Raw genomic sequence first — 26,295 nt, 5'->3', positions numbered from 1 at the left:
CTGTCAAAGTCCAGAAGATTGTTGTATTCCTGCTTAATCTGCCCAGTTCATGAGGGCAGCACTTGACCCTTGTGCCATGCAGGTTTGTTTTTTTGGCAGGCATGTTTGTGCAACTGTTGGCTTTTACCCACATTGTCCCTCTTGGGATGTGTGGCAAAATACGTGTTTACCATGCTTCATGCCAAACTTGCCTGTGGGGTCTCCTCCTCACCAGGAGTAGCTTTTCTAATAATAGGCAATGTCTGCAGCTTAACCCAAAATAGGTGTATATCCTCGACTGGGAAACATGTTCAGCTGTGAGTATGGTTTATGATTATCTGTCTTGGAACAAGCAGGCCCTCCTCTTATACCTTAATGTGAGTCCCCACTGTGTCCAAAGTCCTTCTACCGCATCTTTGAGAAGTGAATGAACACATAATGATAATTCACCACCATGTACAACATTAAAAAAAAACAAAAACAAAAACACTCCCCCTCCCTCCCCCCAAAAAAGCAAAACCAAGCAAACAAACAAAAACAACAAAACCAAAAACACTGACATGAACTGCAGTCATTCCACACAGCTATTACTATAGTGAGAAAGAAAAGAAAGATTTGTGGTCGGTTCCCATTTGCTATTTGAAGAAATATTTTCTCTCCAGAAGAACTTGATTCCTCTCCTTCAGATGGTATCAGATTTCCATTTTGGCCTAGATATTATCAATCATAAAAACTGCACTATTTCTTGAACCGAATCTGTCCTTCATGCCCTTAAGTTGCGGAAAGGCTCTTCTCTTTTGTTCTCACTGTGTTTTTCCACTAAAATTTACATTTTTGGAGCTCTTCTTTTCCAGAATGTTCATCTGCTCATTCTCTATTAAATTAGGCATAGTTTTCACTTACCAGTGTAACTCAAGCTGGTATTTGTGTTTTGTATGGCTTTCCTCTGTTGATATTTTTTTTTTTTGTGGTTCACTTTTGGACATGATTTTACATTGAGAGGAGCTATAATAACAACAGACACATCACATGCCAAACACCAAGAGAGAAGGGAGAGGCTAGAATATTCCTCCTACAAAGACATCAAAGTAAAATCTTTCCACCTTTAGATAGAAGGACACAAATATACCCACTGTTAGAGCATACATCTTTCACGCTGTTTCCAGATACTTGGCATCAACCTTGTGCAAGAAGGCAAGCTCTTTTTGACATCCCTCACTGAAGAACTCCCAGATATTTTTGCCAGCTTTTAAGCCATATCTTTTTGCAGTACATCAGAAAATTGAATTAAAGAGCTTGAATTAAACCCTAAATGTTTACTGCATTCTTTACTACATCCCACATCTTGCTTGAATGGAAAGGAAATTCTGTCAGTTATACAGGAATATGCATTCAACTAAATTTTTCTCAATCTCTCCTCGATTTAGAGATCCTGCCTTTGGCCAGCAGATGCCAGTTCCCCTTTCTTAATGAAAGACATTGGATATATATCACTGTTATCAATGGAGGTGGCTTTGTTCCAGTAATTTGGTGTGCATTAGAGAGCCCAAATATTAAATATGAATAATTTTAATCAAAGAATTGAATGTTTTGTTTTAAAGGCAAAAGAGTATTGTTATGCAGATTGGAGATATGCTTTCTGAAGGGTCAGAGAGTTAACTGGACAACTTCTGATAATTAAAAGTCAATTAAATATTAAGAAGTATTCATGAGATACGAAATCATGAGACATAAGGTGAAGGGATTTTAAACTGCTCTTCTATCTTCTAGAAAATACAAAAATATATGTAAATATATGAAGAAGCATGAACAATAAAATCAGTATCTGATAGAAGAATTTATTTATAGAAAATAGTACAAAACAGATTATCCTCAGATTCTCTTGTAGACCAAACATGTTTACAGAGGTAAACTGATCAGGAAAAAACAATCAATCAATAGCAACAACAACAAACAATCCACCTTCTGATCATGTTTTGCATCTGGAAAACTTTAAACTATTAAAAGTTTTACATCCCTCTCCTCCCCCCAAGAAGAATTATTTGGAATAAAAACAGTATAAATAATATTAAGATACTGCTTGGTAAAAGGTGTTGAGGGATATAAGTCTCAAAGGTGAACTTAAGCTAGTGAAAAGAATAAAGAAATATTGGGTAGTCTGCAAAATCATTTCCATTTGTGGAAAAAATATCATAACTGTTATTCCTCCATTGATTAATCCAAAATCTAAAATCAAAAGGGATTTGAATCCCAAAGTCAGATAAAGGTCTAGCAAGGCTTTTGACATGGTTTCCTACAATGTAGAAACAGCTAGAGAAGAAACTGTGAGCTGTATTCACCATTAGTCAGTGGGGAGAAGGGGGGGAAAGGGGGAAATGTGCTAAAATTATCATCAAAAAGCACCTTGTTAGATCTGTCTTTGTCAAAGTAAATTTCCTCTAATACCAGAATATGACTCATAATATCACTACTACCTTGAACGGAAAGGGAATTGTTGCCTATTCAACACTGGCACAGTGAAATATTAATCTCAACTAGAGAATTTTATCTAACGTCTACTGCAGAAAGTTATATTTTTTCACCTTTTTTTTTTGGTACTTTTAGATAATTTTAGATGCAGTTTTCCATGTACAACAACTTAGTTTAGAATAACATGTTTAAAAGTACTCTATACATTTGTATTAGCCCAGCAAATTTGATTTAGGTTGCCTTGAAGTAAACAGAGAGATGATACATTTTCCCAAAATGTATCATATTTATCTAGCACAAATGTTGCTTCTAAAAGTAATCAAAGTTTTCATGTTGTATTAAGGTAACTGAAATAAATATATATCCTGAGGCCAACTACAGTTTAAAAACTATTCAACCAACACTGAAATGATTCTTTTTCATGAGGGAAGTATGAAAGGTTAAACAAACATGTCTTAATTTACAAACCAAGCATTATGTCCAGAATACAGAGACTTCTTTTAGTTTGCTACAAACACCAGTTTGACCAAATGTCTTCTTAAGATCCACAGAAATATTAGTAAACTTGGCTTAGATGTGGTGAATTTATATAACCAAAAGCCAATACAAAGCCTGTCATATCCTGTGAATAAGTCTTTCTTAATATTTACTATCATATAGTATTTATTTTCCACAAGATGTTAGACTAGACTCACCTTCAGACAGCCTTTTTATCCCTTTCTCAGAAAACCTCTCTGCAAAGCTACCTGCAGTAGTCCTTCTACATTACTGGGATCTATAAAGAACTGGTGTCAACATCATAGCGTTCAACTCATCATTTAGATCTTGCCCAAATTCCTCACAACTTTGTGGGGATCAGCAGTTACCAAAAATCCAGATCTGTAGATGAAGTTTCTTGTAACAAGCAATTTTGAGGTCACTGTGTAAATCTACCCAAGCTGACATTTACTACCATTTTTGTATGTTGTGTGCAGCGGCAAGTAACTCCTACAGATGTTTATATCCCCCTTCTCTAAATGACCAAGACAGGAAGAACAGCCAGTGTTCTGTATGCATAGCAACTTTCAAAAGATTCCAGCAGAGATGGGCCATGTGAACACAGCACAATTGCACAACACAGCTACACAAGCAGTTGCTGTCAAGGACTTCAGATCTTGACCAACAGGCAACTTTTATAATTGTATGCCATCAGTATTCATTATTACATTGTACTTATCTTTTACTTCTTTACGCTTATTTGCTCTGTTTCTTTCTCGTGTGCCTTCTTACCCTCAAGGGGTTGTAATCCTTTTGACTTTAATTCCTCTGCAAACTCCAGCTGCCTCCCACCCATGGCTATCAGTAGTTGTACACTGAGAGCTAATGAATAGCTCTGCAGGTGACTGGCTTCAAAGCTGATAGTGTATGCCAAAAAGGCTGATATGTTTCTCAGGCAAGCCAAGGAAGCGGTTAGCAAGGTATGAGCTTTCCAAATAGCTTTGATTCCAGGCCTTTCTTTCTCTTCAGTCGTTAAAGGTTGACTGATGTAAACCTGACACAGCTGGGAGAAAAAAGGTCTGTCCTAAGACTGTGAAGACAAGAGGACAATGTTCTAATGGGAAAGGAAGATTATATGAGAGAGAAAGACTAGAAGAGTGAAACACAGAAATAAGGTAGAACCTATACAATAGAAAACTCAAAAGAGAAAGTAAAAACTTGAAAAGAGAAATGAAAAAGAGGAAGAAAGAGATCTGCAAAAGACCAAGAGTTCATAAACAGTCACAGAATTGAACAACCCAGGCTGGAATGGGCTTTGAAAGATCATCATGTCCAACCTTAATGGGAAAAGGGAGATTAGATGAGATGATCTAGCACCCTGTCCATTCACATTTTGAAAGCCTCTGTTGAAGGGGATTCTATCATGCCTCTGGCGAGGTTGTTCCAGTGACTGACTGTTTTCACTGTAACAAATTACTTTCTTACATGAAGATGAAATCTCTTCCAGTGCAGTTTGTACCCATTACCCCTTGTTTTCTCCATGTGGATCCTTGTGAAAAAGAGAACCCCCTTCCTCTTTGTAGCCACCCATTAAGTACTGGCTGCCCTTCAAATACTGGAGCACTGCAATAAGATCTGCCTTGAGCCTTCTTTTCTCCAGGGTGAAAAGACCTAACTGCTTCAGCCTTTCCTCATAGGACAGGTTCTCCAGCCCTCTGATCATATTTGTGGCCATCCTTTGGACACTCTTCAGTCTGTCTGTGTCTTTTTGAACTCTGGGACCAGAACTGGACACTGCGCCAGGTGTGACCTGACAAGTGCTGAGTAGAGTGTGACGATCACACCTGTATCTCTGCTAGTAATGTCCCTGTAGATGCAGAAACGTTTCTGTGCTTATCTGGCATATCTAACTGAATAAGTACTGCAAGCAAATTCTTTGCAATTATATGCTTGTATTCGACATAAAATCTGACTTGTCTTTTTTTTTTTTTTTAGTAGTGTTGGAAAAATTTGTGGACTTAATTATTTACTCATCAGTTTCCTTCAGAACTAACAGTATTTTAGAATTCTGTAAATAATCATACATGAGTCTATCACAGCGAGTCTCGCTATTGATAGCATATAGGTCACGTGTGTACCTAGAAGACAACTTCTCTAGCATGCATAGTCCAATCAGGCACTTGGATTTAAAAATAGGTAGAATGATCAGCAATGCGTGGCCTGCAGCATGCTGCTGTTTTGTAGGACATTACCCAGCAGTTTGCAAGGTGAACAAGTTGATCTGGGTACTTGCTTTTGCATATCTTGCCAATCTAGAGGAAGTTCTGGGAGGAAAATAACAAAGATGTTTTTAATTGGACTTTTGGAAGTGGAAGTAAAAACTGGTTAAGAAGAAGAGGAAAAAGTAGGTGCAAGTGAACAAAAGAAGGTGGTGGGCTGCTTCCATGTCCCAGGAGCATAGCAGTGAATCTGTGTTTAGAACTCTGACACTTAACAGATCACCAGTAAAAAACTTGCAGACGTCAACACAGACACAATCTTTACTCTGAGTCTAGATCTTAACTATATTTGTAAAAGAAGAAGACAAGATATTTCAGAACAACATTCTGCCTCATATAGTTAGTATTCTATAAGGTGGTGTGTTTTTTTACATTCCCCTCTTCCTTTCCCCTCCATTGTCTTTCTTCCTTATATACTTTTGCTTTTCAAGACACTTTGCTTAGTGTATCTGCCAATAAGCAAAGGCTCTCTGAAGTCAGTGGCTCCAGGATGTTTTTTATTTATTTATTTATTTTCCAACTGTCACACTGTGCAGTTGCCAAAATCTGTTGTGACAAATCATGGCTCTGAAGGTAGATTTGCAGGCATTTATTTATGACAACATAAGTGCAAATGTACTGTAGTTCATTGTTTGTTTCATTAAATTCTGTTCTCCTAGGGTGCATCATTTATATCTCTTTTTGATTTTCCCCTCCCAATAAGTTCACAGAACAAATATGAATAGAAAGTGTACAGAAATAGCACTATAAAAGCATGGCCTGAGCCCTGGAGGGTGAGAATTTATTGCTGTAAGCCACTTAAACTTTAGGAACTGGAGAGCCTACAGGCTCTATAGCACCACTGAGCTAGTAGGGCTTCTTCATTGCAGTAAAAAGAGCTGTGATTCCACCCTCTGTTTCTCATCCTGGGCTTCCAGGACAACCTCTCAGGACAACCTCTCAGGACAATCTCCCTCATTGTGAGAGAGCGATACCCTGGTGAAACTTTTTAGTGTTTTTACCCATGAGAAGAACACAAGATACAGTCCTCACATGGGCACTCTATCTGTACACCTAACAAGAAATCACGGAGGTACAAACCTCTGCCGAACTTGCAGAGAATGTTAGCAACTTCAGCTATGGCAAATACTAATTTTAAAGGTAAGAGTTGACTGGCAGTACTTTGTAGAGACTTTGTAGTACTTTGTAGTAGAGCTATCTAGAAGGAAATGACAGAACAGTAGTCCCCTAAACAAATTAACTTCTCAGTGCAGTGTTTCATTGCAATACCTGAGGACACCTTGAAGTAAACAATATTGCATTGACAATAAATTGCAATAAACAATATTGCACTGAAATACCATTTCTGTATTCATCTTTTACTTTTTATACTTGTTTTAATCTGTTCTAAATTCCTTCTTTTTGCTCCCAGTTTGGCAGTTGCTGAAACAGCAGCATAAATACACATTTATCTTTAAAACTGAGTTAAAAATTTCAACCATGAAAGTCATTACTTCTCTAAAGGATGTAATCTGGTATATCTGAATATCTGTTCAAAATTCACAGGTATTTTCTTTAGCAGGAAATTAAAGCCCACAAAGACTTAATCTGTTGTGGAACATTTGACAGTTTGCATTGGTAGTGAGGAGTTAAATACAGTAAAAGATTATTTGAAACCTAGTACTGACAATAATACATAATTTGAGTTATAATAAATTTTGCAAAACCAAGTTGAAGTCTTTTTTTTCACTTCTTTTTAAAAATTGTTTTTATTTTTTTACTCTGTGAAGAAGTGTGGATATTTTATGAATACATAGCCACTCCCATAAAAAATTTAAGCCCATCATGGGCTTAGCAAATCACGTGGTGCAACTGAATAGAACATCTTTTTAAAATATGCATGAAATAAAATATATTAACAACATACTTGGAATTTAGTCACTTCTTGTTTGAGCACTGAAACATTGGAGTTAAGACTTAGAGACATATCTATTATTCTTTGGGAAAATGACTAATATTTTCAGTTAAATTGAATGTATTTTGACATTTGTCATTAGATTGCTATGATTACAGGATTTTTGTAACAGTGAAAGTCAATGCATTGTGTTGGTTTCTGTTTCAGCAGCCAGCACATTGACAACCCATTTGAATCACCGAATAAGTTGAATTGTATATAGAGTTTTCAAAGAAATCTTTGACAAAAATTGCATCCAAACTGGTGAAAGTTTTCTAAATAGTTCTTCAGTACATGGTGCAATTTGAGAAAAAAACACTCTTGCTAGGAAAGCTGCTTGTAGTTTGGGTTTTAAATGACTTTATCCAAACTTTAACTAGTTGTTACTCTCCTTTAATGTATGGTATATATTTCATTTTAGAATTGGTGGAGCTGTGCCAATAGTTTTCTCCTATTTTTCGGAAGTTCTTGCTCGGGAGAAACGAGGCGAACATCTGAGTTGGCTCTGTATGTTTTGGATGATTGGTGGTATCTATGCATCTGCAATGGCTTGGGCAATAATTCCTCATTATGGTAAGAAAAACATTTCCTTGCAATTCTTCATTCTTATACTGTGAAAGTAAAGCTCTTCAGTTAGAGTTTAAACATGGTACTATATGTCTGTTCTCAAAATACTAACCCTGTTATTAAGAAAAAATGATTCCTTTGCAGGAAGTTAGGAGAACAGAACATTAACTAAATAAAAATATATTTTAAAATTAATATATTAATGCAAAAATTACCCCATAGCCATGCTTAGTCAGATTCTATAAATTTACTAGAAACATGGACAAATAGAAGTATGAGTAACCTGGGCAAGTGGAATGTATCCCTGCCTATGACGGGGCGGGGGGGGGGGGCAGAATTAGATGACCTTTGAGGTTCCTTCCAAGCCAAACCTTTCTATGATCCTGTGAGTCTGTGATTCTATGGTAACTGGTATTTTTTTGAAACTGGAGAAAATATGTGACACGGATAAATTAAAGAAATTAAAGAAGATAGCTTTTAAAATGTTGAGTATAAAAGTTCTGCTAGCTTTTTTGTTTGTTTATTTGAAACAGAAATTAAATGCCAATTATACACGCTTGAGAAGGAAGTGTAAGGATCATCTTAATGTTTGTGGTGGCACTTCTGAATATAAAACCATATTGAATTTCTTAGTGGATCTTTTTAATGGTGTAGGAATCAGAAATCAAATAAAGTGTAGGGATACTGTAAAAATACTGTAGGGATAAATGAAGGCAAATAAGACAAAAAGATTACAGTGATTGAAATTATATGAACATGCAATATATACTGCTTTGTGAAAGAACTCTTTACTGCCCTGACGTAGTCAAACATTATATGGAGATACAGGTTTGAATCAGTCTTCTGGGCTTGTGTTTTGGAAGAGTTAAGTGCTCATGGGTCTCCAGGGTGGCTGGGACTGCTCAGTGGTTTTTAAAAATAAGGCTCTGTAAGCACTTGTCGGTGGCATTCTTCAAAACAAGTAGAGCAACGTCATGAATTAGCTAGCGTGCAGAGCAGTTTTCTTAAGCCAGGCACTGATATTTATTGAAGTTGGATTGTGCAAAAGAGGAAAAATTCAGAAGGTTTGCCCAAAGTGATTGGAACATTTAACAGACAGCAAGGCCCAGAAATAAATTATAACCATGCAGACTAATCAAATATCTAGACTGTAACATGAAAACTAATTTTAGACTGGACATACAGCCTGAATCTCTGTCCTTAACCTTGCCTTTTGGCTTTGAATTCCTGAAATCAGAGAGGAATCTTTGCTGGCAAGGCATGATGTGGATATATATATATATGTATTTAATTAGTCAGTTGTTCTGGGTGCCTTTTTTTTTTATTTCCTTTATATTTTTATTTTCTTTATCTTTCAGTGGAAAATACAAATATTATGACAGATTGATTTGAATAGGTTGTCTAATTTGACTATAGATTTCATAACTAACTCTACAACCTTTACTGAGGTGCTTTCAGAAATGTCACATGGCAATATATCTCAATGAATAACAATACACAACTTTACATTAAAGCCGTGACACTGGAGGGGATAATTTTCTTCTTTCTTTAGCAGTGGAAGAGTATCAGCAAATAAAAGCCATGTTGCGTTGTTTTGGTTTTGTGTGTGTGTATTTCACCACAGTATCTAGGAAATCACTTCAGACAGAGTAACACAAAAAAAAAAATAAATTGAAAGACTGTATTCTTCAGCTTTAGCCATATAAATCACTCTCCTTGCAGTATATTATGAAAAGACTTAATAGCCAAAGGAAGGGCTGAAAAAGGAACCTATAAACAACAGACACAATTCTTTCCCACAGGAAAAGAAATAAGCTTACACATGATTTTGGAAAATTTAATCAGAATATATATGTGGGTTTGAATGAGGTCTTTCAAAATTATTTTTACTGTAAATTAGACCTCTTCTTTATGTTGTCAACGTTAAAGTCTGTGTCTTACTGCCTGGTACAAGTGTGGAATTGTTCTGCTCAGGACCAGGCATAAACTGCTTCATTTTCATGATTGCATGCTGAGTTCACAGGCGCTGCCAAGTGTTCCCAGGGCAAATGCTGCTCTGGTACTGGGGAGGATACATTAACACAATACTGTACCCTTCTGCAAACACTCCAGGAGAGGTTAATGCAGGCTCTAGTCGCTTCACCGTTTGTATCAAGTGCATTCATGAGGACTCCTGTAAGAGCATTTTCTCCTTCAGGATTTCCACATAGTTTCCACATGATTATTTTGCCAAAATTAGGCAAAGATGTATCTTTTTCTCCAAACCACTTTCAGTCCTTCTCATCATTCATATATCCGCTGACCAGGAAGCAAAACTTATATTATAAACAAAGCATCCACTTATTTCTAAGGTTTATAGTGCATAGGAAATTCTGATCTCTCTGCTTCTCACTTGAGGAGCAAACAGAGTTCGTTTTTCCTAGCTAAACACTGAAATTACTCAAAGACAATGAATGAAGTTGTATCAATTGAAAAGCAATAAGCTGCCACTGAGCATAGTAGAATTATTCTTAAATGAATGGAAAAGTACCAGACCAGCAGTGTAGAATCATCTTTTTTTTTTTTTTTTTTTCTCTCCCTGTTTTACAAATGTATTCCTTTCATTTTTACCAATTCTTATATAAGATACTTTAAAAAGTCCTAGATTTGCAGCTGATATACATTATCTAGCTCCAAGGCAGGCAGTGAAGCTATACTAGTTCACCTGTTGAAGATTTAGTTATATATATATATATTTTTGTGTGTGTGTGAGAAAATGAAGTCTACATTCCCTACATATTACAGTTTATCTCTGTTTCTGTTCAAGTAGCATTGGAGTGACTGAAGCCTGAGAGGAATCAGGATGATGTAGTGCTGCAGTGACCACATACTGGAAGATTAGTTTTATCTGGAAGGCAAGCAAGTTTCAGAGCTTCTTTAAGTCTATGGCTGTTGGCTTCTGTTTAAAAATTGAAAATGGATGCAGACTTGCTCAGCGTTCTTGAAAGAAGAGTTGAGGTCATAGAGAATCTATTAGAAGAAACATCTGCAGAGAAATGCTTCTAATTGCAGCCAATTAACAAAGTCCCAGACTAGGCTGTTGCGAATAAATGGCTTTATGCACAACATAGGTCAGGCTTGATAAGAAGGATAATTACCATTTTATAAACCATTTTGCAAGTGCAACTTTAAATTTAGCATAATGCTTCAAGGTGGATTACTTCTAAGACTGTCAAATGCATCAGATACACATCACAATGTTTTTTAAAATGTTCATTTTCCAAACAATGAAACATCTTAACAGTGAGAGATTATATTTCAGCGTAAAATCCCAATAGTGATATATTACTTTTTCATTATACTTTTTATGTCTTTGTTCAAGCATAGGAACCAAGGATTCATCCAAGTTTTCCTAGCCAATTTTATCCCTTCATTAAAAAAAAATATATATATATATATAATTATCAGTTCTCTGAAAAAGTATGTTGCCTGCCATACACTATGTTATTTTTTAAAAAAAAGGTTAGTATTTTATTGTGTCATATCTCCAAAATAAAACTAGGGAATGTTGGATAAACCTTTCAGTTTATTTATACTATCAGTTTTGGTATTCTGTGCAGTTTTATGTTTGGCATATATGAGGATCCTTTTCTGACTTCATAAACACCAGAAAAATTCCCTAGATTTTTTATTTATTTATTTTTCGCTTAGCAACAGGCAACTGTTGACTTCATTGATTTATAGATCTTATTACTGAATAAGAAAGCAAACACATGACCTAGATTGCAAGGCAGAGAAGTGGAGGTGATGAAGTGTCTGACCAGGATGGTGCAGGTATCAAGGCTGCTGCATGTAAACTGCAGTTGACATTTCAAGCTCAGGAGCCAAGGGATTACGTGACAGCAATTAGAAGGCAGCAGCAGCATGTATAAAATGAGTTGCTTTTTTCTTTTTTTTTTATAGCATTTGTAAAATAATGTCATTTTCCTTTGCTGTTTTAAATATCAGCAAAGCTGATCAAATGTTCATAATATTTTAAGTACATTTCTAAATTATGGGAAGGGGCCTTCATCAACATTAATTGTTACTAGTTTTTACTTAGTAAAAGTAAGTAAAACTAGTTACTAGTTGCATTTTACAGCTTGGTGGAAATGTCTACAACCAGTTAGCTAGGAGCTAGATATGCCAGCATATATGTGCAAGAGCAACAGTATTCACCAAAAGATTAATTTGTAAATTCAGCCCTCTGTTTTGGAGAACCTGGTGCAAAGGGATTATGCTATTGACTAAGGTCATAAAGTCCTAATAATAACAGGATTGGAAACACGTGGAATTTTTCATTTTGCAGAGTAAACAACTATTAAAACCTCAAGCTGGTCTAAGAGTGCAATACCAACACAGGTCTAATTACTTTCATAAGTCCTTAGCCCCAAAAACTCTCTTTACAGTTGTCTTTCTAAATTGTCTTTCTATGGATTTGGGATGAGTTCAGGATATGCTTACCCACATGCTAGCCCCTCATTTCTGGTGTTTACCAGGGGAGAGAGGAGACAACAATATCAAGCAGTTTTCATGTATGATCTGAGACAGATAGTCAAATTCCAACTAAATTAGTGTAGATTATCCACTAAAAGACTATGAAATTACTCTATTAATAATACAGAATCAAGAAAATGGGAAACATGACTTTCTAACATTCTCAGTGCAAAAACTCAGATGTAATTCTTTAAATTAAACATTTTATTTAGACCAGTGTCTAAATACATAACATCTGAACCATTCATTTTTCATCAGTAGATTTTTTTTTTTTCCACTTAACGAGGACCAGCCACTTGTGTTTGTAAGAAAGGTATTTAGCACCATTCTGGAAATACAAATTTGGAGGTGATAGAAGTGAAACAAGAAATCTAAGAAATAAGAATTTAAGTTCAGAATGTAAGATTTCTTTTCTAATTGTAATGTTTCTCCTTAGGTGTAAGCAGGAAAAAAATAAAGTGTTCAGCAATTTTTTCCATTACATCTGCAAAGAACTGATAACCTGTCCTGTGAATGAAAGTGAATAAGTATCTCTACTCCATTCACTAGATTTTTATTAAATTCAGAGAGCAAATTTTTGCAGAATACTTGATATATATAAACAAGCATATTAAAAATATACAATAAATATGTTATAAGCAATATATATATTATATATATAAAGATATATATATTTATTTATTAGAGAATCACTGTTTTACAATAACAAAGATCTAAAAAATGCAGACACAGAAGTCTCCAAATTATGGACTCAAACCTAAGACTTGTAAAACATTGTATTCAGAAGTTTAACTGTAACTTCTATACATAAAAGACTTAATTATCTCTCCTACTGAAAAAAAAATGTTTTCTTTTCCTATATTATAAAATATATTTGCTCCTACTTTACTCTGAAGCTCTTTGCCTTTTACTTTTCTTCTGTCAATATGTTTAAACTAGTTTAAATGGCAGGAACTGGGATTTAGTTTAGATAGGAAAAAAGTTAAGTCTCAAAAGTTAAGTGTAATAAAATTCTAACATCTACTGTCTCACTGCTGGAGACCTGTTGAACATTCATAGCAGTACTGATACTGAAAAGTCTTTTCATGGGCACAGGAGTTCATAAATAGCCTTTATTTCAAATAGAATGTAATTGTTATTATACTGGACAAATCTATTTTGTTTTGTCAATGGCTTGTGAAGTGGTCTGAAAAACACCTTTGTTCATAGCAAAAGATTGTGGAGGTGAAGCAGATCAATTCTCCTGAGGAAATTAACATTACTGACAATCAAAAAGATATTTCATCATCTTTTTGGTAGGTGTATTACAGTAACTTCTATAGTATTTTTTGCTGTCATATTTGCTTTGTTCTTGTGTCATCCAGTTGGAGTTAAAAATGGTAAACACACATTTAAAACTACAATAAACTCCGCTTATGAATGAAGCTGTTGTGAACAATATTGTAATAAAACAGACTAGGAGGTAGGCAGAGCTGGATGCTGCCACAATGTGGATGATCTAAAGTCTCGATGTGCAGCTCACAGCATGCACAGCACCAGGCAGTGGTAATGAAGGAGTCAACCTGCCAGCATGAAAGAAACTAAACAGAGGATATGATGGACTAAAATTATTCAATGGCAATGAAGAAAGAAAAACTTTTGACTCCCTACATCAATCTTTTTAGATTGAAGGTTAGTCAGTGACATGTGGCAGAAGCAGTATTGGGATAAAAAACAATTCCAGTGTTATATAGCCCCCATGGAATTATAGGGCATGGCAAATGCTTGAATAGCAATAAAAGCAAAAAGATCTTAGTGACCATGCAGCTTCTTGCACTTCTGAAGAACAGACCTGGATCCTTCTGAGAAGTGACAACCGCAATAATGGATTTGCAGAGATTTCAGTCTAGCCTGCTGGACTCCTCCCATTAAGAGAAGACAAGTGTCAGTGCATGTGGTTCAATTTATACCCATTACCCCTTGTCCTATATCACTAGTGACCACTGAGAAGAGTTTGGCCGCATCCTCTTTACATTGTCCCCTCATGTATTTATAAGATCCCCTCTCATCAGTCTCCTCTTCTCTAGGCTAAACAGGCCTGGCTTGCTTGGTCTCTCCTCAAAAGACAGATGCTCCAATCCCTTAATCATCTTCATGGCTCTATGCTGGACCCTCTCTAGAAGTTCTACATCCCTTTTGTACTGGTAAGCCCACAACTGCACACAGTATTCCAGGTGTGGCCTCACCAGAGCTGAATGGAGGAGAATCACCTCTCTTGATCTGCTGTCCACACTTTTCCTGATGCAGGCTAGGATCCCATTGGCCTTCTTGACCACAAGGGCACAGTGCTGGCTCACGGTCAGCCTGCTGCCCACCTGGACTCCCAGGTCCCTCTCCACAGGGCTGCTCTCCAGCAGGTCAGCCCCAAGCCTGTACTGGTGCTTGGGGTTATTCTCCCCTAGGTGCAGGACCCTGCACTTGCCCTCATTGAGCCTCATGAGGTTCTTCTCCACCCAACTCTCTAGCCTCTCCAGGTCCCACTGAATAGCCGCACAGGCCTCTGGTGTCTCAGCCAATACGCCAAGCTTTGTATCGTCTGCAAACCTACTGAGGGTGCACTCTGTCCCTTCATCCAGGTCACTGATGAATAAGTTGAAACTCTTCTGTGGTAATATTTATTCCAAGGTGAATTCCAAGATTGTTATACAGTATTTAAATATTATATGGTATGTACTTTAGATAATATAAGAAAAAACAGATATGTTCTTGCTTTTCAGCATTTATTTCCATGGGAATTGAAACGTTGGGGGGAGCTTGTTACCAAGCCTTTTCTTTTTTTTTTTTTTTTTAATTAGGTAACAGTATGGGCAACATTTTCTTTTTCTTCAAAAGTAACCCATGAATTTGGGTATTTCAAAGCATCTTTTGGCTTCATTTCTAATTAAGGATTTGGGACTATACCTGGACGAGTACAGTAAATTATTGACTACTTTGAAAAATTTAAAGTTTAACTTCATTATTACTTGTCTGTAAAACAAAAAAAAAAAATCAAAACCAAAAAAACCACTGTTATTTGCCAAGTTGAGATTGCACAAATTAATACCTGTAAAGCATCTTTGTCTGTTGAAATCTATAAATTTCAAAATGTCAAAGCTGATGATGATGCTGTAAATAAGTGTCTCCTACCTAGATATTGCTGCTTTTCAGATATTTATTGTAGCATTTCTGAATTCCAAAATGTGCATTAGATGTGGGTCTGAGCATCAGAGAAACAGCTTGGTTTCTCTCATACCTGTTTTATCAGCATTTTCTTCAGCTCCCAGCATTTTATCAGAAGCAAGGTGCCCAGAACCTTGTAAATGTATTATAAAATCATGGTTTTGTCTTCAACAAAGGATCACCTAGTTCCTTCTTCCACCCCTCCTCTGTTGTAATCTGCAAAGGGGAACTTGACCATCTCTGATGCAGTGCACCTATCCAATCAAAAAAATAGGATGCACTTGTGTGATTTATAACAAAATGAGCCATGCTTGACTGATTTCATATTGCTGCATTACTGCGGTGACTGCAGCCAAAACAGCTAGGGAAAAAATATACTCTGCAGTCACATCTACAGAGATTATTTACTGTAGTCCATTGTACATCAACATCTGATTAATGTGAACTGGAAATAGGAAAAATAGTTATGTTTGTTCAAAGCTGGAACATGCTGAAATAGGATGTCATAACTGATTTAGACATGCAAGAGGTGCATCAGTGATGTCTTCTCTAATCTTGCAGAAGGCAAATAGGAGAAAAGCATGATTAGCTGCAAAGGGAAAAAGGAATGAATGACTCATGGGTGATAAGACAAAAAGTAATGAGCTGAAATTTCTGTAAAGAGGTAGTATAAAGAACAAAACCACATTTCTAGTGGTCTGTTAGTAAAGCATCTGACTGAAACTCCTGTGGAATATTAAAATCTCAGTCACTGTAAGTCTTTAAGAAAAGACTTTAAGAAAGTATCAGTGAAATGTATTCTGAGAATATTGTAGGGGCCATCATTTGTTCTAATTCTGGAGTAAGTGGATACTCTAGATATCTCCCTCAAGGTCCCATCCACCCCTGTTTTCATAGGACTATTAAATGGATACTGTTGTTCCAGAGGGTATGGGAGAAGGATAATGAAGAAAACAAGGACAAAAAAGGAAAGAACTTCAGAAATTAAATGGAATAAAAGAGATTTATTTATTTATTTATTTATTTACTTATGAAAGAGCAACATTGCACATTCCCAACACAAGTAGGAAACTGCTTGTTTACAAAACTTTTCTAACTGGTGGCTCCAAAAGAGAGAGAGGATTTTTCTGCTGAATAAATCTTGAATAAACCTGCACTGGCTGAAAGACGCATGAAAAAGTCCATCCTTTTCTATATTAAAAATTCTGGACACATAATTAAAAGAAAATAATAATAATCTTATTCTTCTCAAACCTTTCCCTCTTACTCTACCTTTTCATGATAGGTTGGAACAAAACCAAGCGATAGCAGCAGCTGTTCTGGAAAAAGCTGAGCCCAAGACTCCTTTCTCTGTTATGCAGTAGTTTCTGTTCTTTGCATAAGATCTGTTCTCTGCAGAAGATCTCTGACTTTTATTAGTAGTCCAGAACAAAGAGATGCCAAAGAAGATGGCCTGGGGAATAGGTTCCCGTGTCTTTTCTCAGTAGTAGAAAGTCCGTGAATGCAATAATGCATCTGCAGAATTTTAAATCAATATACTAACTTTTTTTTTTTTAACTCAGAAGAAATATTTTATCCGAATTTTAAAACAAAAAGCATCTCTTCAATTTTACCTTCTTCATACAATTGACTTTGTGACACAACTTCTGTCTTAAGAATCTGTGAATCTATTTCCACCTTAGCCAGTGGAAAATACTTTTGCAGTTTTAAAAGATGCTGGACCTCTGCTAATTTTGAATCTGCATTTGCTATGAGACTGTAATGTTGCACAAATGGAATAGATCAGACATAAAGGCATCTACTATATAATGCAACATCTGTTGATCTGCTTAGTATTCCACTAAGAGTCAAAATGATCCCCAATGTGCTGTACTTCCCCCATACTTAGTGCGTTTCCATTAATTTTGTATCCTGCAGGCTGAAACTATATCTATACTTTTAAAATCTAAGTTAATTAAAGTGGGTACAAGGCGGTTTTAATGTTAACTTGATTTATCAACTCCTACTTATGAATAGTTCTCTGTTTGAAAAAATCCTATGAAATTAGATTATACTAAATGCATATACTAAAAAAAAATCGTAATCTCTAAAAGCAACAAGAATGACAGAACACAGCAGAATTTAGAACAGCTGCTTATGCAAATCCAGCTAGGAAAGCAAAACAAATCACTTTGTTTATCAGTTTGCTATTTTCTGTGCCCTAATGCAGGGGTTGATATGGTCATTTAAATGTTTATATTCACAAGTGTTAGAAGCTTAAATAGCTTTTAGCACATCTACTTAATGAGCACTAAGGATTCTCTCATTAGTGAGCTACAAATATAACCTTTTGCTGGGTTGTTTAGGTTGTCTGTGAAAGAGAAAATTTGTTTATCTGGAGGTTCAGTAAGAAAACTAACAAGATGCTTTGTGAGCTGGAAAATTATAAAGCCTAGTTTCCTAGTGGTTTCTGCCCAAGTTTCAGTTGAACTGGTTACCTCCTTTCTCTCCACCCCTCCCCTATATCCTTTACAAGGGATATCACGGAATCACAGAATGGATTAGGCTGGAAAGAACCTCTGGAGACCATCTGGTCCAACCCCCTGTTCAAGCAGGGACACTCTGTCCATGACTATGTCCAGATGGCTTTTGAAGATGTCCAAGGAGATGCTCCACAACCTCTCTGGGCAGCCTGTTCCTGCACTCAGTCATCTGCACAAGTGCTTCGTCAGTGTTCAGGACAGAACTTCTTGTGTTCCAGTTTGTGCCCATTACCTGGGCACTGGGCACCTCTGAAAAGAGCCTGGCTCTATCCTCTTCCACTCTCCCTTCAGGTATTTATAGATGTAGATAAGACCTCCGCTGAGCCTCCTCTTCTCCAGGCTGAACAATCCCATCTCTCTCGGCCTTTCCTTATAAGGGAGGTGCTCAAGTCCCTTCAGCATTTTCGTTGCCCTATATTGGACTGACTCTTTCCAGTATGGTCATATTGTACTGGAGGGGGGGGGGGGGGGCCGAACTGGACACAGAACTCCAGGTGTGGCCTCACCAATGCTGAATAGAGTTGTAACTTTCCATGCCTTCAGCATGCTCACCTCTGTGTTCACCTCTCTGGCTTAGCTGCCCTTAGGAAGGAGGTAGCACCTTTGGGCTCAGGTCAGACTTGTGTTGGTGGCAGAGCTGGTGGTGTGGCAACAGTGCAGTCATGGCATTCAGTGTGGATGGACCACTGACTTGTGCCTTTTCCTCCCTGCACTGATGGGGTCTGTCCTTGCTGCCTGGCAGCACATTTTATGCAGCATTGGGGAATGCGGTCATTTTTGAGCCTATTTCTTCCTGTCAAATTTAAAGAAAGTAGGTTAATGGCTTTAAACATTTTTGCTGGAAGAACTAGCAGACAGATGAACAAACCTCAGCCATTAACATCACTATCTAATGCCATAAACATCATTTTCCAAAGAAGCCATAGTTACAGTCAGTCATTCTTACAAAAATAAAACAACAGCATCTTCTTAGCCTTGATTTTGCTAAAACTTATTTCGTATAATGAATTGGCCTTGATTTCAAATTAAGAAAAATTACTTGAAGTTAATGAATCTGCCCTAAAAATCTGACCAGTAACTATAGTACTATAGAAATGTCTATCGTATTAGGTGTAATCCTTGCTTTTCTCTTTGAGAAATTAATGAGGTGTTAGCTCTGATGAGATTTCTTTTGTTCAATTTTTTTTTTTTAATATTATAAAGACAAAAATCTTTTGTTGTTGTCTCTGCAAATTGGATGCATAACCTATCAGTCTACAACAGAAGAAAAATTCACATAATTTGTACAAATGGGCAAAAGAAGTGGTTGTTGGTCTTGCTCTATGATTATTCAGGTACTTAAATATATTCATTTTGTCTTTAACACACTACAGCAGTACAAATTTGTTCATCTTACCTCCTTATTATTTGTCTGGCTCAGAGAACTGTTTGCTCTGAGGAGGTTAGTGATTGTCCTTTTAGCAACAGTTCCTTTTCTCTTCAATAATATATTCTGTCTGTGGGTTTTATATGCAACTGGAAGATCATTTTTCAATTTACAGTGAAGTTTCATTTATTGATAATATAATCAACTGCAGAAAGGCATTTCAATTCATTTTCAGGAATTATGTTTATATGTCTTCTCAAAGAAAAATACTAAATGCTGTTTTTGGAAATCACGACTACTTCACTGAAAGTAATGCCATCAAGGTGCATTTGTTATATATGAATACCTGAATACAGCATCTAACTCTATTCTTTCTGCTCATATTTTTATGGTAGGGATCCATACAAAAATAAGGAAAAAAACCCTCTGTTTCCCATATAGTGTTTGTGGGAGTCTTAACAAACATGTATTTTTATCCTTTCCAAGTATGCCAGCAGAAAATATTACAAAATTGTCAAAGAGAAACAGCAAGATTTGGTAGTGAGGACTGTCAGCTCACTACCTCATCTCCTCAGCATTGGTACTGACTGAGGTGAGAAGATTTTTACCTCCCTCGATTCCTCTCTTGTTTTTTGAGTCTGTATTACCTTGTTCCCTTTCTAGAGTACAAGACCTACTTGTTTTGGGGCATTAAATATTTTCTCCACCATCCAGCTGTTTCCTAAAGGTAGTAGTACCATATAAGAAAAAAGACAGGAACCACAGCTAAAGAGATCAAAGTAAGGCTGTTAAATTCCACCCTCACCCTGTCAGGCAGAGGGGAATCTTGTGCATTTCAGTCTGACATAATCTGAAAACATCTGATTCTTTCATGATCTCTGAGAATTCTAGACTTTGTAAGGAAGTCATAGAGTTTTATAAAAGGAAAAAAAAATAAAAGATAATGCTCCATTTTTTAATATATTCTATTTTCCTTGATTAGTCTGATAAACATATTTTAAATATTTCAGCTGGCAAAAATGCAAAAAGTCTCCTCTTGACTTTGGACATCTGGACTAGACTATAATTGGACATCATTACTACTTAATTTATGACGGCAAATAATATTTGTGTAGAAGTATCAGACCAAAGTTTGAATTTAGGTCTTACATTGTTCATAGTAGGTACAGAAAGACTCCATGTGGTCAGTTGATCAGTTGTTTAATTGGTTGCTGTCAGATTAGAAGAAAATTCTGAAAATGCACATCTGATCACATTATTAGATGACATAAGCTGGCTGTTTATCTGCCTCTCTCTTAGTAATAAGACATTCCTTTTTTATTTGTTTGTAATTAAAAAATAAAAGGTAATAAAACATAAATTAAATAGAAAAATAGGAAATGTGACTGACTGCAATCACAGCATTAAAGTGCGCATGAAAAACAAAGATTTTTCTTGCCAAAACTTTCCAGGCAAACAGAATATAATAAGGTTATATTTTGAAAGAGTTTATTGAATTGTGTGGATGCTGTGTTGTTACACTGCAGCAGAATACAAAAGGTGTAAGGCATGTCACTGGTAAATGATCCTTCCTCTCTGTTCTTCAGAAAATGTTCCAACATTTCAATGATTGCTTTGTCTGTAAAAGACTAGATAAATAAGACCCATTGTCTTTTCATAAACTGCAGTCTTTTATTGTGCCTTTTTTTCTGATTGTCTTTTTTGATTAATTGCTTCTCTTTTCTTGCTCACCATGAGCCCATTGTTTAAATATCCTTAGTCCTGATGCACATAAATCACTGGAAGTCCCAGACCACGACTGGAGCACTTACATTTTAAATTAGCGTCCACATTTAACAGCTGCTGTTAACAGTGTCTGCAACAACTTCTCACACCAAATATAATGTTTAGCTTAATGGCAGTTTTTACAACTCCACAGTAAAATCACACCAAGTTTCGAATAATATTTTCTCGGTGATTGCACACACCAATCAAAGGCGTATTTGAAACCATAATGGATTCACCCACATTTTTTTGAGCTCAGAGCTATTGACTGGGTATGGAGGGCACTATGCAAAAACATGTAGAGATTACTATAACTGTTTTGCATATTGGTCACCACTGGTTGTATTGGTCACAAAGTCACCATTCAGCAACAACGTTTGTCACAGGCGAAAGTTTCAAACTCAGTTCATAATGACGACTTCACAGGGCATTTAACAATTTTACATTGTCAACTTATAAAACAATATCTTCTGTTGACTTGATTTTACAGTACTCACTAGCACTGGCCAAACAGATGTTTAAAACCCCATATGCAATCCATTTATCAATTATTAATTAGGTGTAGCAAAATAAAATAGTGGAAAACTCTAAGTATGTGCTGAAGATTAGAGAGAGGGATCTTAACAAGAAATCAAAAATGAGGTCATACAAACAAAATTTGAAACACTTTCTATTGCCATTTGATTGAATGGTCTCAGAATGTATAATGAACACTGTATTTTTAAGCTCTGAGAGCAGCTTCTTTTAAATGTTCTGTCCCTCTTCTTTTTAACATCAGTTGAGTCTGCTCAATCTGTGGTCTCTGTAAAGCCTGATTATGGCTTTTTCTTCTTAGACAGACAAGATTCTAAGCTACAAGAGAGATTTAATATTGAGGTTGCCCAGGCTGGTTTCAGAGACATGTCTAGCAGATTTTACCTCTTTGTCTGTTTTGTGGGTTGTAAAGTGCCTGCACAGAGCCACACTCAAGTACACAGAGTGGGTTGTAAAGTGAGCAGCTGCACAGAGCCACACTCAAGCAAGGACTTCACAGAACCACGTGAGTATATAAATCTCTGGGGTCACAGACTCAGTCAGCCAAACAGCTAGATCAATTATGTGCCACAGTGCTTGTAATGAGATTTTTGGTGGTATCAGCACAATATTAACCCTTGGCGGTCCATTCTGTTTTGTCTGTTTTGTTTTGTTTTGTTTAATATCTGCCTAATTAGAGCACCATCTTTCCAGTTATTCAGCCTCCATTCTGCTTTGAACCATAAGGTAAATGCAGCATAACTATTGATTAGATCTTACTCATTGGAAAAATGTACTTTAATTTTTATACTCACTGTTTATCTGGTTGTTAAGCTAAGAAAATTCTTAGATCATTCTTTGATTTAGTTTTCTTTCCACATGCTATCAGATATAGCTATAGCTGTGCTTTTCAATAATGGGCAGTTCATAGATAGCTTCTAGGTGTTATGCCTGTTAAAATGGTTAAGACAAATACATAAATTTAAGACAAATAAATATAGTTGTATATAGGACTCTGCACATCCATTTGAAAAATTCATGAAGGTTGCAATCCACTCATCTACTGCATCCTGGTGTTATAATTTGTGTTTTATTTGTTTGTCTTGTTTTTTTTTTTTTTTTTTTTTACTCCATAGTACTAACAGGACATTGGGAAGATTGCAAACCCCAACACTATGTATGGAAGAATCTTAGATTAAAGCAGTCATAGCAAGCATTGGTTTCCACATGACTGAAGAGAGTATCACATGAACTCTACTATCTCTACTTTTAAGTAGATGTAGCTCTACATCAAAGCTTTAATTGAAAGGACATTTTCCAAAGCCAATTTAAATACAGAAATCTGACAAAAACAATAATTTACAGGAATGTATAGGAAAATTCAACACTTGTCCTTTTGATTATGCATCACAGCTCTTTTCATGCTTTGTATCTGAGCTGTGAGCAAAATTTGACCCTTGTCAATCTACATTAATTTCTAGTATTTTCAAGCATTTTTCTCTGAATAGGGGAAATGAGTGCACATAAGGGGAAGTACACGCGCATTATAGTCTGGAAAATGCATACTTACTTAATGGTTTCAAGAGAAAAATAGTATTTCTCATTTTAAATTTCAGAAACATGCAATTAACATGTTTTAAGAGAATTACTAGTGATTTGTAAGTTTTAGAAACATCTGATTTAAGATCTAAGCAGAAAATTACAGGTTCCCCTAGAATATTTTCAAAACCTAGTTTTACTATCCACAGACCGTAATCAGTGAGTATACTGCTCTTTCCAAGGACCGTAATGATATTTGCTTTCAGAATGAAGACTTACAGAAATTTTTCAAACTTGGTTCCTGATAACAGAATCATTGAGTGGGCTGGGATGGAAGGGACCTTATATATCATCTAGTTCCAACCCCCCTGCCATGGGCAGGGACACCTCCCACTAGACCAGGTTGTTCAAAGCCCCATGCTACCTGGCCTTGAACGCTTAAGCATCCGAAGTCTGGCAGGATGACTCAGGACAGAGCCGACGCTATTAGTGGTGACCAAAGTCCAACCACTTCACTTCTGTATGGAAATGCTTTGAGATTGAATACATTTTAGCCCTATAAGGTGGTTTGTATTCACACTTGTTAAGATGCAAAATTGGGTCTTGCATGATGGTGGCGAGGTGGAGAAATTTACTGCAGCACAACTTTGGAAAGTGTATTTCCATTATTTCTCTCTAATATGGAAAAAGAAAATTCTAAGCAACCAAATATGAACAAACAGAAGTAGGGAACTTCAAGGTTCTCTCCACTCCTTAGCTGAGGTATCCCTTTTTCCTTTTCCTGAAGTATCGTCTTGATGGATGGGATGAGATGAGGAATTTAAATTAAGTTATCTATCTAAAAAAGCTCCTTGTGATGATCTCACTTCAACTGAGAACCTTTCTGGGGCCAAACAGATAACATAAAACAACCCTAAACCCCTTTTGAAGGAAGTGCAAATGTATCAAGAAACCGTGTGGGCTGTTTTGTGCAAATTTAATGTTTATACTTTCTCCTCTTGCGATAAAATCATAGAAACATAGAGTCATTTAAGTTGGAAAAGACCCAGAAGGTCATCAAGTCCAACCATCATCTAACACTACAAAGTTCACCAATAACCTATGTCCTTAAGTGTACAAGTCTTTTAAATACCTCCGAGGATGGTGACACCATCACTTCCCTGGGAAGCCTGTTCCAATGTCTTTGCATGAAGAAATTCTTCCTAACATCTAATCTAAACATCACCTGGTGCAATGCGAGTCCATTTCCTTATCTGACCTTCTTGGCCTCCTGGGCACACAGCTGGCTCATGTTCAGATGGCTTTTGACCAGCACTATGAGGTCTTTTTCCAGACAACCAGACAACTTTCCAGCCAGACAACTTTCCAGCCAGTCTTCCCCAAGCATATATCATTCCTTTGGGTTGTTATGACCCAAATATAGTACCTGGCATTTATGCCCTGTGCAATATCATACTACTGTACATTGCCCATTGATCTAGGTTATTCAGTCCTTCCGCAGAGTCTTCTACCTTCAAGTAAGCCAACATTTCCATGCAACTTGGTGTCATCTGCATACTTACTGAGGGTGTACTCAATTCCCTCTTTAAGTTCAATGATAAATATGTTAAACAAAACTAGTGCCAATACTGAGCTTTGGAGAACACCACTTGTGACCAGTGAGATTTAATTCCATTGATAAAGTTCCTTTGGTCCTGGCCATCCATCCAGATCTTTAACCAGAGAACCATACACCAGCCCAAGCTGGAAGCAGTCAGTTTCTCCAGGAGAATGCTGTGTCAAACAGCACCAAATGCCTTGCTAAAGTCCCAGTAAACAGCATCCATAGCCTTTTCCTCATCCAATTAGTGGGACAAGTTGTTCATAGAAGAAGACTCTGTTAATCAGGCAGGACCTACCTTTCAGAAACCCACTCTGACTAGGCCTTATCACCTGGTTGTCCTGTATGTGCCATGTGACAACACTTAAGATTATCTGCTCCATGACATTTCCTGGCATCGACTGTCAGACTGACAGGCTTGTAATTCCCCAGATCTTCTTCCCTGCCCTTCTTATAGATGGGCACCACATTCACTAGAGACCTCCCCAGTTACCCAGGAATACTGATAAATTATTGAAAGTGGCTTGGTGAGCAGTTCTGCCAGCTCCTTCAGTACCGTTGAGTAGATCCTATATGGGATAAAAGCCCTGCATCCCATAACCATGACTTTCTTTCTGAATTTGGACAGTACAGTCTTCTACCAAGCTAAGTATATTTTGGCTCCGATATTTTTCTTCTTGTTTTTGTGCTTCTTCAGTTTTCCTGAGAGTTTCCAGCACTGAGTTAGGATTTAACCTGTGTAAATGCTACTGTTTCTGTTTTATGTAAGACAATGTTGAAGCATATAAATAAACATACAAAAGCACAATAAAATTCTACAGATTGCCAATAATTTGCCATGTAATTGGATGATGTTAGGGAGAGTGGAGTGTTGGAGATTAACTGAAGTGAGTAAACAAAGTTGTACGTTTCTGTATAAAATAAATAACGTAAGAAGGACAGAAATCTTCCTCTCATGTCAGCTGGTTTGCTATCAGCTGACTCTTACAGCTACCATTAAATCCAGAATGTTCCCTGGAAAATGCAGTTACCCAAGATCATTTTTTTTCCCCTCTTCAACAAGTTTTTTGTTTTGTAGAGATAATCATTAAAATCTATTTGTTTCAGCACTGCTTTATATGAGGAAAAGGTTGATTTGTCCATCTCTGTAAAGTGCACAGGAATCCTATTGTTTTCCTACTTTTCTCAGTCACCTATTAAGTACAGAAGAGGCAAAACTAATTCCCTTTTCAGAGATGAATTTCTTGCCTTTATTTTTTCTTGTGAGTCACAGCACCTTGATCCACCTGGGACAAGGGAAATTTAGATTTCAGACAGACCATTGCAATCCACATGTGAAGTGTTTCCTTTGTGTCATTGTCCACCTCCACCGTCACCGCCCTTTCCCTCCCCCCCTTCCCCCTTGTTAGATATTCTTACTAAAAAGTGTTTGTTTTTTCAAGTGTTTAAATGTTTATTGTATCAGGTATGTTAGCATTTCCATAGCAGAAAAACAGAATTAATAAACAGAAAATTAGTCCATTCATAGCTCTATGTTCTGCACATGCACACATATATAAGTCAAAGACTGGCAT

General features: G+C 36.6%; 1 protein-coding gene across 10 annotated transcripts in view; it reads left to right on the top strand.

Annotated features, from left to right (window-relative positions):
• SV2C (synaptic vesicle glycoprotein 2C) overlaps positions 1-26,295 on the top strand; it is a 119,670-nt gene that overhangs the window by 53,429 nt on the left and 39,946 nt on the right. For 9 of the 10 annotated variants that reach the window (XM_080574704.1, XM_080574712.1, XM_080574707.1 and 6 more), the window contains one exon: positions 7,559-7,710. The exons of the other annotated variant lie outside the window; for it this stretch is intronic. In XM_080574704.1, coding sequence (XP_080430830.1) covers positions 7,559-7,710 — 152 coding nt within the window. The remainder of the gene's footprint in view (positions 1-7,558; positions 7,711-26,295) is intronic. 10 annotated transcript variants of the gene reach the window in all.

This window comes from Anser brachyrhynchus (genome assembly GCF_964034855.1).
Source record: "Anser brachyrhynchus genome assembly, chromosome: Z".
Classification (NCBI taxonomy): Eukaryota; Metazoa; Chordata; class Aves; order Anseriformes; family Anatidae; genus Anser; species Anser brachyrhynchus.
Note: the sequence above shows the minus strand (reverse complement) of the source record. Positions and strands in the feature narration are given on the sequence as shown.